General features: G+C 46.6%; 2 protein-coding genes and 1 long non-coding RNA gene across 11 annotated transcripts in view; all 3 read left to right on the top strand.

The window, feature by feature from the left end:
• Window positions 1–1,281: 1,281 nt before the first annotated feature.
• Window positions 1,282–3,276, top strand: LOC135401015 (uncharacterized). Its single transcript, XM_064633112.1, has 2 exons — window positions 1,282–1,580; window positions 2,209–3,276. Exons 1-2 carry the CDS (start codon window positions 1,470–1,472, stop codon window positions 3,166–3,168), a joined length of 1,071 nt encoding a protein of 356 aa, XP_064489182.1. The 5' UTR covers window positions 1,282–1,469; the 3' UTR covers window positions 3,169–3,276.
• Window positions 3,277–5,432: 2,156 nt separating this feature from the next.
• The window catches only part of LOC135401013 (golgin subfamily A member 6-like protein 1), a 29,256-nt gene continuing 20,924 nt past the window's right edge, over window positions 5,433–13,764 (top strand). For all 8 annotated transcript variants that reach the window (XM_064633109.1, XM_064633107.1, XM_064633105.1 and 5 more), the window contains exons 1-3: window positions 5,433–5,573; window positions 6,674–6,730; window positions 8,980–9,165. In XM_064633109.1, the coding sequence (XP_064489179.1) occupies window positions 6,701–6,730; window positions 8,980–9,165 (216 nt within the window). In that variant the 5' untranslated portion in view covers window positions 5,433–5,573; window positions 6,674–6,700. The remainder of the gene's footprint in view (window positions 5,574–6,673; window positions 6,731–8,979; window positions 9,166–13,764) is intronic.
• Window positions 9,172–13,345, top strand: LOC135401016 (uncharacterized). 2 transcript variants are annotated; one of them, XR_010424703.1, is made up of 5 exons: window positions 9,172–9,731; window positions 9,790–9,885; window positions 9,933–10,516; window positions 10,693–10,765; window positions 13,162–13,345. It is a non-coding gene; the product is annotated as an uncharacterized LOC135401016 (long non-coding RNA). The 2 variants fall into 2 exon arrangements; XR_010424702.1 differs by having other exon boundaries at window positions 9,790–10,516.

The following is a 13,764-nucleotide window of genomic DNA, read 5'->3' as shown; positions in this document are numbered from 1 at the left end:
ATCGTGTTTTCAACGGCCGTGGCCACCGTCGTCCGCGAGTTGTGATTGAACATCCCCGCGTGCTAAATGGGAAAACTTGAAAATAAAGCGCAAAACGGTCTCAGCTTTCTCAAAACTGATTTTCTGGAAAGCGTCTTGCACTTTTTGTCTGAATATTTAGGTCTTCAGGTTCCAGGTGAGTTGCAATCATTTGCGGGTTATTGAATTCGCAGAACGGTGGATAGCAGTAGCAGACGAATTCTGACACTTAATTGAAAGAGGGAGAGGAGGCAATGCACAGGCTTTCTCTATCTAGGTGGTGTTGTCATGATCCCCATATGTAATCGCAGCATGAAACGTCCAAATATTCTATATTTTCATCTCCCATCTCGCTGAATCTCGCTGTATGCACAGGTGCTCACACACACATGTGTGTGAGCGCGCCCAGGATCAACTGGGGTAGGAGCGGGGGGGGGGGGGGTCGCATCGAGCCCCCTTATTACCTTGGAGGTACGGCTACACCACTGTTCAGCAGCCATTCGCTACCGTGCAGGGTAGGGTGGGGCAAGATGGGACACGGGGAAATACGCGACATTTTTTTGCTCGACGCCGCCTGTCTCAGCAAAGCAGAAGCGCACGCAAAAGCGAGCGACCAGCCACACGTCATACTGGCGTTGTCTTGTTTGCAAAGGACGGTGGAGCACAATAGCACCGGGTCCTGTGTAGTTTTATTGCACATCATCTGGGCGGTGGGCTCAAGGGGGTTGTGTAGGAGCCCACGGATTTTACTTTGTCTGCTTGAATTGCAAAAACTAATTTGTATAGTTCATTAACACGGCCTGTTCCATCTTCCCCACGCGATGTCTCGTCTTGCCCCGAGGGTTGGGGCAAGATGAGACAATCTGCATTTTTGAATTTCTTGTTTTGTGTTTATTTTAGACATGCCACGCCGTTCTGCATTTACAGGTCAGAAACTCTAGACCCCTGAGAATGTGCCCATGGCTAGTTTTTTTGAAACACACGAAAAATAAAAAAATCGTATTCACGTGCAAATTTTTGTCTCATCTTGCCTCACCTGACCCTAATCTTACCAGCAAGCATCATCACACTTCATTGTCTATCTGAAGGACAGGTTTGAATGTGGCCGACGCTAACAGCGGAAGTTCCTTGCCATGATAGCTCTGTAATATCTCTGTAGTCTCCTGATTCAAGTAGTGCTGCTTCCCGCCTCTGAAAGCTTGGAAAACGTCTTGTCCGCCTGTCGTCTGCTCTCTTTCAAGATGCCACCGTGGTAGACGAAGAAGCGTAGGTAAGGGCGCAAGACAAGCACGGCGCACGTGCTCTTCAGCTTTCCCAGTTGGAGCCATTCTCCTCAGCAGTACGCCTGGGGAGCGTCCTCAACACTGGGTGTGGTTGGGCGCTAGACGCCTAATGCGCCACAGCCCTGTTATACGGCCCCCAGTGCGAGCGTATACGGTAACCTATCCACTATGGCACAAACGCTGCTCCCCGTCGAAGACCAGCTCAATGATGAAGATGCCCTCAGTATGGATGTTCCGGGCCTTACGCAGCACATGCTGCACGGACCAAAGAAGTCGCAGGTACCGTCATTTCTAATGCTCACACCGGGGTGTGAGGCTATAGGAAAGCGCTGAAGGGCAGTTGTATTATTAGCAACACTCAATGCGATGTACTGGATAAGGGTAGCCTTCATACTCGCGTTGACGCAAACAGCGTCGTTGTTGTAACGCCAAGCCTGCTTACGATGGAGTATAAATAACACAGGCTAAGTGCATGTCACGTTCCTATTGTGGACATATGTGTGCTGACGAGTGAATGGAAGGGAAAAGGCACGTATACGCTGGTATTTCGCAAGGAATTCGGATATGTGATGTGTAAGAAACGTATCCACTGTCGTAGTGGTGGATGTGACAATGGTGAGTAAACGGCATAGGGTGTCACCCCAAAGCAGATGAAATAAACGGAAGGTGGATTCCAAAATGTTGCTGGGGAGATGCCTGTGCCGCCACCTATGGCTCTACGTGACTCTGCGATCGATAACGCTGTCAGACATATGGATATTGTCACGACAGTCCCATCGTCTAAAGTGGACCTTACTGTTTGCTGGAGCTTGTAAGACCTCTGAAACGCGATGTTGCATACTAGTATAAGGCAGCAGGAATGACTACATTCCTATACCTCATTTATTCTACTTACAACTTCTCGTAGGTCGGTATGGATAGGAACTCAGGAGAGGATGCCGTGACTCTGGACAACGGATCCTCCTTCAAATCGTACAGGCCGCCTGAGCAGACGGACGAGGCTATGAAAGCATCAGGAGAGCACGCTGTCGACCTCAAAGAACGTCCCGCCACACCCAAGCCTCTGTGTGTTCGGGGCGACGCTCTGTTGCAAGACATCAACCACCATCCTACAGACCACTTCGTTCTCTCAGAAAGGACGGAAACAGCTGCAGAGCTCGGAGACCTCAATCACGACTCGGTGTCTACCAAGAAAGCGTCACATAGTGAACTATCTGCTGCCTGTAACAAAGAGGTTCTCGCAGAATGTCTTTCAGTAGGTATTTCACAGTTCGAGGCAGTATATCCGCAACCAGTCGAAACCACGGCGAACCTTCAGTTTTCAACAGTGAAAGTCTTCGATGATGTAGAACGGGATAATCATAAGGCAGACGTGGCGGACCTTGGACCGCAAGGCGTGTTCCGTATAGACTTATTGCCTGTCCACGGGATCCAGAGTGGCGCTGCAGCCGCAAGACATGACGGGAGTGGTACGAATGAAATCAGCGGGAACAGCAAGAATTCTTATTCCGAACAGGCCGTTCCAGATGTTTGTGAAGGTGACCCGGGCTCCAGTGAGACCGCGAAGCTTATTAACGCGGTTGACAAGTCGTCCTCAACTACTTCATTGTCTGCTTCATTGGGGGCTTCAACGTTTGGCGACTGCATAAAGCAGGAATTCCGTTGCGTCTGCAATGGCGCGACGCAAACGTACCATGTGTCCAATGTGGACGAATCCACGCAGACCGTGCCTGTCGAGACACGAACTGGTTTCCCCAAAGTGCTCGCGCTGTTTCTGGGCATCTGTGCCAGTTTATTCTACATGCTAGCACTCTACCGAACAGATTTGTACGAGAGCGAGTTCATGGATAATCTGGACTTCTTATGAAGGACAGTGGAGCAGAAAAAAATTATGAAGAAACTGACAACTTTCGAAGTACGTGATGGCTGACTCTGCACGTATTTATGGTTATTAGAAATTTCGATTGTACATTTTTGATACCGTCATTATGACATTCGAGTTACTTTTTGATAATTGGAAACAGAGTACAGGTACGCTGGCTCGGGTGTCAACATCGTTGACAACTTTGTCGTCGGATTCCTGTTTGCTGGGGGCCCATACACCTCCTTCAGGGCTGACCCGAGGAACCCCGGGGAACCTCGTTGAAACGAAGCATTCGTTTCATAGTTATGTGGACAGTCGCTATAATTCTGCGACCCGTCGCGGGGTTTATTGAACGTATGATGTGCCTACCATATGTAAATGTTCCTAGGAGGGAGGGAAGACCATACATTGCATTCGCCAGTGTGTGCGAGGACAAACTTGATGGGTGCAAGCATACAACAAGCCAGAAAAGTTTCAATGCGTTGCTCAGTGAACTTGACTCTGCACACGCGTAAAGCTCTTGACGCAGCACGTTGCTGTTCGTTTTGTTTTTCCTCATATAGTTCCCTGCTTTTATTCCATCTCGACGTTGTAACGTTACGACGCTTCTGTCGCTGCTCCAATGCATCACTGCCCGCTCGTGTGTCACAATGAACACTCCTACAGAAAGAAAACTAACAAGAACCTGAAAGGGGAAGCTGGCGTATTGCAGAATGAAGCAACCAAAATGTTTAGTGTCCTGTTTTAAAGAGTGATATTAAACGGTAAGAGCAACTTATTTATTTACAAATTTCTTCAGGTTAATCAGCACAGCATCAGCATCAGCTAGTCAGGACTTCTTCAGGTAACCTGAAGTGCAGTCTCGCGCATGAAAGTCTTGTTTACCATGTGTAAATAAATAAGTTACTTCTACCATTTAATATCACTCCGATTTACTCACCACCGGCAACTTGCCATCTCCGAATGTTTTTTTTTTTTTTTTTGTCTTCGTATTTTCTTGTACTGTTTTATTACAATCAATTGCCGCGTAGTATACAGGAGTTGCATTTGAAAATCTCAGTCTGCCACTCCTGTTCGCTTCCAATGAAAAATTGTCTTTTTGTGAAGTTTCTGTTCAAAAGAAAAAGGACTATGGAAGAAAGGGATCACATGGTGCTCCGATGCCCATACGCGAAAGAGGTAGGCCCTGCGAGATGGCACTACTAGAGAGATGATCGGCGTACCTCTCCCCGAACGAGGGAACGAAACTGAGCACTAAAAAATTCAAATTGGCCAACGGAACTCCTATAGTTACACATTATGAGTCCCCTAGAGCCCCCTATTGAGTGACTCCAGAGTCACGACGTTCTGTGTGTATCTGAGGTGAAGCCGTGAAGGATCCTGAATTATCGTGGGATAAACTCTTGAAAAGAAAACTGTGGGGGAAGCATGTTCAAGCTGGAGATCAGAACTTATTCGCGGCAAACGCAGCAAACATACTCATATTTATATCAGTATGTTTGCTGCGTTGTGTGCAGTTTAACTGCATGTGTACAGCATGCATACGTGATATATCCATACGGACCAGAATATAAAGTAGAGCTCACTTTCGATTTTTCTTTCGTGCAATTGTCGGCCTTACGTGTGCAGGTTCGTGCACTATTCGTATACATATTCGGTTTGGAAGCTGTGGAAGAAACATCGATTCGATTCGTGAGTCGAATATAGAGTCCCGTATTCGATTCAGAAATCGAATCGAACAACAGAATTATTCGCTTCGGTTTTTGAAAAATTCGAATAATCACACAGGACTAATCAAACGGAATAAAAAAAGGACGTGGGAGGAGGTTGTGAGATTGAACATATGAAACATAACAAAAAAAAGGAATAGTATTGAGCAGGAAACACTCGAAAAAATATTTAAAATAGAGTTCACCAGGGCTGTGCGAATAGCCCTTTTTCAAAACAGACCAGTACGAAACCAATAGATAAAGTAACCGCAGCGAGTACGAAGTGAATAGTTGCACAACAGAAGTGAACATAAGTCTAACTCACATATTCACGGCATACATATGGACATACAGCATATCTCATTCGCACGTGTATATTCACATGTGCAAAAGCACCAACGAAAGCTTTTAAAATCATTCAGTATTTTGGGTACGGTGCCCAATAAGATACGTCTGTCTGACAAAGAGAAGCCCCTGTTTTGAAGCGCTGACATTCGAGCTGGTAATCAAACAGGAAACTCCACGACTCCGCAGCGACCTCTGAACGAAAGATAAGCTCACAACACGGGCATTGCGTTCTCAACGGAGTAGGTGTGTTGAACGACGCTTGGCCGTCGTCGCGACAAAATAATTCCACTGTAACATAGGACAAGCTTGCTTTTCAATACAGGTTTTCTCATCTCAAGGAGGAGAGCTCAGGCGAGTTATGAAATCATTTCAGTAATATACCCCTATGCTATGTGTGTTCAGATGTTAGCTGGTACATTATAATAAAACTAAGGAGGGGTAAAGAGAGGGAGAAAAACCTTTTATCTTCCTGACAAGTGTATTGAATGCGCGGCAGTTTACTTTTATATAATTAATAATACGAAACGTAATCAACAATTCATCAGCAATTTTCGCTTACTTGAGAAGGAACGCTCGAATGTTACCTGTTATCGGTGCGGATATTTCTGACAGTGCGCCTGCATAGGACGATTCATTCCTTTCATAGGTCATTTCATTACGGCAATACTAATGTTTGATATTCACAAATTCTCCTATACGCATATATCTTCCTTTAACTATGTTTACGTTGTTTGATCCAACGCAGAAGCATCGCGCTGAAGTAAGAAAGTTGGCCGCTTCACAATTCGACAATTTTGCGATTTGTACTATTTCGATCTGCTTTTTTGTGAAATTAAAACAAACAAAAATGCTACGCTTCGAAGTCTGATGGTAAAGCGAATGCTCGGAATCCGCTGTGGGGCTGCGAACTCTTGTTGTTAATTTACTAAATTGCAAATAAAGCAAAGCTCGTCCACGCACGCACATGCACACGCGCGCACACACACAACGAGCACACTTCCGAACACAGGGGGTTGGTTTTCAACTTTTAATTGAGTGCCTAAATATTGGTTTGGTTTGGTGTAGGAAAACTAAAATGGAGAATGCGGCACTCATGTACCCAGCCGGCTACTCCGGTTCCATTAAAGATGCAGTAAGCTACATCAAATCATAATGAAGGAATACAATGAAATAAAGTATGTAAAAAATAATAATAAAATAATGAAATAAAATGAAATGAAATAAAATAGCAGTGGCGTGTCACGTACGTCACATGGTTGTCACAGTGCGTGAAGTGACACAGTACATCCGCTAGCTTAGTGTCTGCACGAAACACAGTGAAACCACGGTCCCTATGTGGGGACTGCTTTCTGATAAAATTTATTTCGTTTCTTCAATGTCAATTTCAGTTTTCTGATGTGCCACATTCAAATACATGTTTTGTCACGTGCGCATTACTTGTCTCCTTGCAGATAGCCCATCATAGGGACTGCTTCACCATGGATGCCTCACAGGACTCATTTGTCGAAGCAAGTTTTGTTCAGACATACCCTATCGCTCAGCGTTCATTGATCTTTCTTGCGGCGAATTTGGGTGGCCATTAGATGGCAACACGGCCTAGCGCTTGGAAATTGCTTGCGCCGGATCCCGTGACCGTTGCCACACGAACATGAGTGCCAGGAGTCTGGCGGCTTTAGCCGCTTGGATCACGCTAGGGGCATCGCGGTCGATCGTCTTCGGGTTCGTCGTCCGCTAACCCACGTGAACTTCGACGTGCGGGGCAATGCGGGCCCTGCCGCCCTTGCAGTGCGGATGTGACGACTCCGGTTATAGTGGGGCAACCCGCTGCCCGGTCGTATCGAGGCCGGGCAAAAAAAAGTGCTATAGGTGGCAAATTCCGGGCGCTCTAAAAGCGCCACGCGAACATGCGAGATTGCCTCGCTTTGACCAAGCGAACATGACTGCTCGGGATCTGGCACAAAAAGTTGCCACGAAATGACCACACGAATTCGCCATTAGATTTCTGAGATCGTTATCGGGCCTACATCTGATAACGTTGCTATCGCTTGTACGCCTTAGCTATGCGGTGCACCTCTGGCCTGTTCTACGCCAATTCTTCCAGCTCAGTCGGGTTCAAAGTGTCCCCTCAGTAGCCTGCAAACCACGCTCCATGCTCTGCGAACCGTACCATGCACTCATCATTTTACAGCTGCATACGGTACGTCAGTTTATCTGTGCGCAGGGGCATGGGCGCCGTTGGGGAGGGGCAAGGGGGCACTTGCCCCTTCTGGCTCAGACTTTTTTTTTTTCGTTTGTGACTTTGCAAGAGCCCTGCCGACGGGGTCAAGGCTGCACATCTCTGAAAGTTCCCACCGTATTTCTCATACTTATCTTTTTCGTTCCGTCGCCCGCAAACAGCACACAACCTGTCCTAAATAATGTGGGACTGTGCAGTGGCGCGGGGGTCCGAGGTCTTGCCCCTCCCTACAAAATTGCCTAGCGGCGTCCCAGCGCAGGGGGGAGAGTACCGTAATTTCACGCGTATAAGCCGCACCGCAGATAAGCCGCACTGGCAGATAAGCCGCGGGCAATACGACGCGACTGATTTTGTGCTACAAGGGAGACCATAGAGAAGGCCATAAACCCTGTGGTTCATACTCCGGAGTCGGCACGGTGTATAAGAAGGGGTTCAGTTCTAGTGTTCTACCCCAGGTCGGATTGTGTCCTTGTTGCGTGTCTTTCATGGATCGCTGGGTCAGTGGTCTTCCAGAAGACACCTGGAAGGTCAATCTACTCGAATGTGGACGCGCCCCCGCTATACGTGCTGTTCGTGCATCGGCACGGCGGTGTTGTCCCAGATACACTGTCGGTTCTTTTGTTAAAACCGGTGTATGGGGAAAATACCAAGGAAAAAAAGTGATCAGATAAGCCGCACCGGTGGATAAGCCGCAGATCGCCCGTTAGAAGAAAAAGTCGCGCATAAGCCGCGTCTAATTCGCGTGAAATTACGGTAATGTTTGGAGAAACCACTTGACAAAGTTTCTGTCCACTCACAACGCAACAATAGGGGGTATTCGTTGACCTCCATTAGTCCACAGAAGGAACCACATCTCGTTGAAATGTTACCCCGTTATTTGAGAGAGAAACCAACAGGGTCTTTCCACGTGCAATAGGTGAGAGAGGGAAACAGGGGAGCTGCGCAGATGGCTGATAGTCGCGAAGGGAACCCCAATATGCGACTTCAGAAAATCCCAGAGAGCTTAGCACCCCTTTGAACTATGGGAACTTGCTGAAAACAAAGGAGGAGGAGGTCTCCAAGCTGTTTCGGTTCCTTGTCTCTCGGCCGAGTGTCCAAGAGGAGTCAAGGTCAGCGAAAAGGAAACGTTCATTCCAGTAATCTCCCAGCATGCAACGCGTACGCAAGGAGCACTGGGATTTTCTGAAATCGTCTATTTGCGTTTTCCATGTTGTCTCCTCATCAATTAGTTTCTTCCTCCTTCTTTCTTCTCTCCTCCTCAAGTTTCCAATTGGTCTCCGCAAACCACTTTCCCCGATGATTGGACGGCCTGTTCGCAGCATCGTGTCGCACCTCTTGAGGAGGAGAGTCGCATCGTTCGCAGAGTTCTTTTTTCCGTTGCTGTCGAAGCAACGGCATCTCTTTGCTGTTTAGTGGCCCTTTAGTGGGCTTTACACGTTGAAGATATTCGTCAAATAATCATCGTGCAATAGCTCGCGTGGCCACCCTTAGCCGTTTGTGTCATTGTTTACTATGTTATAGGAAACTGTGGAGCAGAAATTGGAACGCCTCGATCAGGAGAACCGTGACCTTTCACGGATTCGAGACGTTGTCGTGCCGCAATTGGAATCTCGGATTAGGCGTTACGAAGATAATCCTGATCGGGGGATCATCACCGATCTGGAGAACAAGCTCAAGGATAGCGAAGCCTTGGTGCAGGAGTTGCAGGTTTGTTGTTACGTTAACATTTCCCCAGAACAATTCAATAAGGGTTTGGTCTCTTATATTTATTGATTGGCAGAGAAAAAAAAATGGAGATGTGAGTCCCGACAAAGTTTTACGATGAATTCTGTATGATCCTGAAGGCACCATGGCTAGTCCGTCGTACACTCTGAGAAAAAAAGGAGTCGAACGAGAGTATTAGGCAATTTTACACCCCTTGATGCAGTTTAACTCTCACCAAACACCATTGCAACTCCCTGTTTCTGCGTTTCTATGTTTTCATGCTCTAATAACTCCATTCAACCAGCGCTTTACTCCGTGGTAAGAGTTGAGCGCGAGGCGTCTTCATATTCTTGGACCGTTTCCGTTCTTTTCATTGCCTAGTCTAGCAACACTGACATCGTGCGGTCGTTTAGCGGTTGGCCGTTGTCGTGCGGGAACTTGAAACTGTATCAATGATGTTCTCAAAGCTGAATAAGATTATCGTCGAAGAACAACGTCGGCGTGCTGAAGTGCAATGAATGCCACAACTACAAATCATGTGTCTGAATGTCGTCCTGTATGTACTTCAGGTAAGTATACGTCCTGTGTTACGTACACGAATTATGAAAATGTGGTATCTGTTCACAGTTATGCTTCTTCAAGAGAGTTTCTTTTCGTAAGTGGACCTTTGTATCCTAAGAAGTCTAACTTCTTTGAAGAACAGGAACTTCAAATTGACGATAAGTGAAATCGTATTTTGGATAGGACGCTTTGTTAATTAATGTGAACAGCATTGCAGAATAGTCTGGCTTTGATGGAACGCACTGCAGATGACGAAGTTGGCAAGTTACCTAACGGCTAGCATCACTCGGCATGTCTCTGGAATGAGAAGTGAACTGTGCAGGTTGTGGTAAGGAGGTACCCTGCACTGGTAAGTTTCAATGGGGTAGGTATATTACCGCCGTTCTGTATTATCATTCACGTGTATCCTGCCGAAGACAAGTGGTGTCAGTGCAGGGGCGGATCCAGTCCGTGTCGCTTTTGTTGTTGTTGTTTGTTTGTCGAAGCCCCTAAGTGGGGGGCGGCGAGGGGGGGACACCGCTGCTAAACCTACTGTTTTCAGCCGGGGGGGGGGGGGGCGATCGCCCAACCGTCCCTCCCCCCGGATCTGCCACTGCATGATCAGTGTTGAGTTCTAATGCTGTTGTTACTGTTTCAGATTTACGAGTCGTATGCACGGCACATTGGGCAGACAGAGAAAAGAAAGTGCTGCTCCACCTCCACAAAAGGATGGATGCACATTGCAAGGAAGACAAAGGGACTAGTTAGAGTAATGATCAGCTCACAAATGAGAATATTACTGATGGACAAGATAGTAAGTAACCGACATAGCACCAAGCACTTTTTGCACGCACAGGCATGATTCAAACCACTCATTTTCCTAGCATAGTTTGTTTGGCACAAGAAATTGTTAGTTATGAAAGTATTTGACTTATGATAACGTAACATATCGCCACTGCTCGGACTCCATTACCTATATTTATCTTGCAGATTATTACCCAGCATGAGCAATTCATGCCCTTGCTCATCTGCTGAAGGAGGTGCATCTGACCTTTTCACTTGTGTAAGTGCTCATCTTATTACAGGTGTTTTACAATAGATATATTGGGAAGTGTATACACACATCTATTTTAGGCAAGATATTCTTGTAGGCTCCAAATTGTGAATTGCATATGACAGCAGTTTCTCATATAAGGCAACTACTCTTCTGCCAAGAAAAAAGAAAAGTCTAAAGTACATGTACTGCGCTTTATGCCTCAGCCAGATGCACTTCAAAAATGAAAGATGAAAGTCACTGAAAAGGTTAGCCAGCTGTAGGGATCGAACCCACATCTTCTGGATTGCCGGTCCAGGGCTCTACCAATTGAGCTAAGCTAACACGCCTCTCCAGCGACTTTCGGGGTGCGTCATCTGAAGGGACGACAAACCAGCCACTCACTCTCACTCACCCTCCTTTCACTCTTACATTTTTGCTCACTCATACACACATTCATACGACGGAAATCGACGCAAGCGGCACCTGTTGAACAAGAGATAAACTGATGTTCTGAGGCTGGAACGACATAGAAGGGACAGATACAAACAAAGCCTCAAATTGCCTAAGAAATCAACGATGAAAGATGAAAGTCACTGAAAAGGTTAGCCAGCTGTAGGGATCGAACCCACATCTTCTGGATTGCCGGTCCAGGGCTCTACCAATTGAGCTAAGCTAACACGCCTCTCCAGCGACTTTCGGGGTGCGTCATCTGAAGGGACGACAAACCAGCCACTCACTCTCACTCACCCTCCTTTCACTCTTACATTTTTGCTCACTCATACACACATTCATACGACGGAAATCGACGCAAGCGGCACCTGTTGAACAAGAGATAAACTGATGTTCTGAGGCTGGAACGACATAGAAGGGACAGATACAAACAAAGCCTCAAATTGCCTAAGAAATCAACGATGAAAGATGAAAGTCACTGAAAAGGTTAGCCAGCTGTAGGGATCGAACCCACATCTTCTGGATTGCCGGTCCAGGGCTCTACCAATTGAGCTAAGCTAACACGCCTCTCCAGCGACTTTCGGGGTGCGTCATCTGAAGGGACGACAAACCAGCCACTCACTCTCACTCACCCTCCTTTCACTCTTACATTTTTGCTCACTCATACACACATTCATACGACGGAAATCGACGCAAGCGGCACCTGTTGAACAAGAGATAAACTGATGTTCTGAGGCTGGAACGACATAGAAGGGACAGATACAAACAAAGCCTCAAATTGCCTAAGAAATCAACGATGAAAGATGAAAGTCACTGAAAAGGTTAGCCAGCTGTAGGGATCGAACCCACATCTTCTGGATTGCCGGTCCAGGGCTCTACCAATTGAGCTAAGCTAACACGCCTCTCCAGCGACTTTCGGGGTGCGTCATCTGAAGGGACGACAAACCAGCCACTCACTCTCACTCACCCTCCTTTCACTCTTACATTTTTGCTCACTCATACACACATTCATACGACGGAAATCGACGCAAGCGGCACCTGTTGAACAAGAGATAAACTGATGTTCTGAGGCTGGAACGACATAGAAGGGACAGATACAAACAAAGCCTCAAATTGCCTAAGAAATCAACGATGAAAGATGAAAGTCACTGAAAAGGTTAGCCAGCTGTAGGGATCGAACCCACGATTTCCGTCGTATGAATGTGTGTATGAGTGAGCAAAAATGTAAGAGTGAAAGGAGGGTGAGTGAGAGTGAGTGGCTGGTTTGTCGTCCCTTCAGATGACGCACCCCGAAAGTCGCTGGAGAGGCGTGTTAGCTTAGCTCAATTGGTAGAGCCCTGGACCGGCAATCCAGAAGATGTGGGTTCGATCCCTACAGCTGGCTAACCTTTTCAGTGACTTTCATCTTTCATCGTTGATTTCTTAGGCAATTTGAGGCTTTGTTTGTATCTGTCCCTTCTATGTCGTTCCAGCCTCAGAACATCAGTTTATCTCTTGTTCAACAGGTGCCGCTTGCGTCGATTTCCGTCGTATGAATGTGTGTATGAGTGAGCAAAAATGTAAGAGTGAAAGGAGGGTGAGTGAGAGTGAGTGGCTGGTTTGTCGTCCCTTCAGATGACGCACCCCGAAAGTCGCTGGAGAGGCGTGTTAGCTTAGCTCAATTGGTAGAGCCCTGGACCGGCAATCCAGAAGATGTGGGTTCGATCCCTACAGCTGGCTAACCTTTTCAGTGACTTTCATCTTTCATCGTTGATTTCTTAGGCAATTTGAGGCTTTGTTTGTATCTGTCCCTTCTATGTCGTTCCAGCCTCAGAACATCAGTTTATCTCTTGCACTTCAAAAGGCGCGTCTCCCCTTGCTTTCTCATGAAAAAGCAGAAAAGTGGGTGCCGATATGCCAAATTCCTATGCACTGATATGTTAATGTATAGTGACAGATGAACTTCAAATAACTGTTTTGTTTCCTGTTTGTAGGAGTTGGAAGTATATGCCAGGTGATAGTTGCATTGGGTGTGTGGCAACCTTATAATGAAAGAATGTACTTGTACCTGTGGCATCCTACCAGTGGTTTTCATAGGATCATATTAAGCACTGAAAGCTTCCTTTTTCTGTTCTTGCCAATTTGTATCAGAGACACAATAAATGTTTCTTATTTAGATATACTGTTTTGCAACACTTATTTGCATGATCTTCAAGGTGAGGAGACGACTGGAGTAATGTGCACTAAAGGTGAAGGGCATAACTTTTATGCCTTATGTAGCATAACAAGAACTCCCCAGTGGAGTTATGCTAGCCTCATGAACGGAGTTACTTTTACACCCGATGTGCTGGAGTAAATAGGGAGCTGTATGGGAGTAACTTTTACTCTGTACCATAGGAGTAAATTTTACTCCGTAGTTTCCGGAGTTGCAGATACTCTTCAAAAGGGGTGTTATTTTGCACCCCGGAGTTAGGACGTTTTACCCCCGTAAAGGAGTCGGTACGACTCCTTTTTTTTTCAGAGTGTAGTACTTTAAACAAGGGCTAGGAACATTGTCCCTGCAACACAGGGCCTGCTGGTCCTTGTGTCCCCGGCGT

This window comes from Ornithodoros turicata, chromosome 7, assembly GCF_037126465.1.
Source record: "Ornithodoros turicata isolate Travis chromosome 7, ASM3712646v1, whole genome shotgun sequence".
Lineage (NCBI taxonomy): Eukaryota > Metazoa > Arthropoda > Arachnida > Ixodida > Argasidae > Ornithodoros > Ornithodoros turicata.
The sequence above is the reverse complement of the archived record's forward strand: the minus strand, read 5'-3'. Positions and strand labels throughout refer to the sequence as shown.

Coding starts and splice junctions, on each gene's coding strand:
- LOC135401015 (XM_064633112.1), top strand. CDS start 1,470: ATGGCACAAACGCTGCTCCCCGTCGAAGACCAGCTCAATGATGAAGAT. Junction 1,581..2,208: donor ACGGACCAAAGAAGTCGCAG/GTACCGTCATTT, acceptor AACTTCTCGTAG/GTCGGTATGGATAGGAACTC.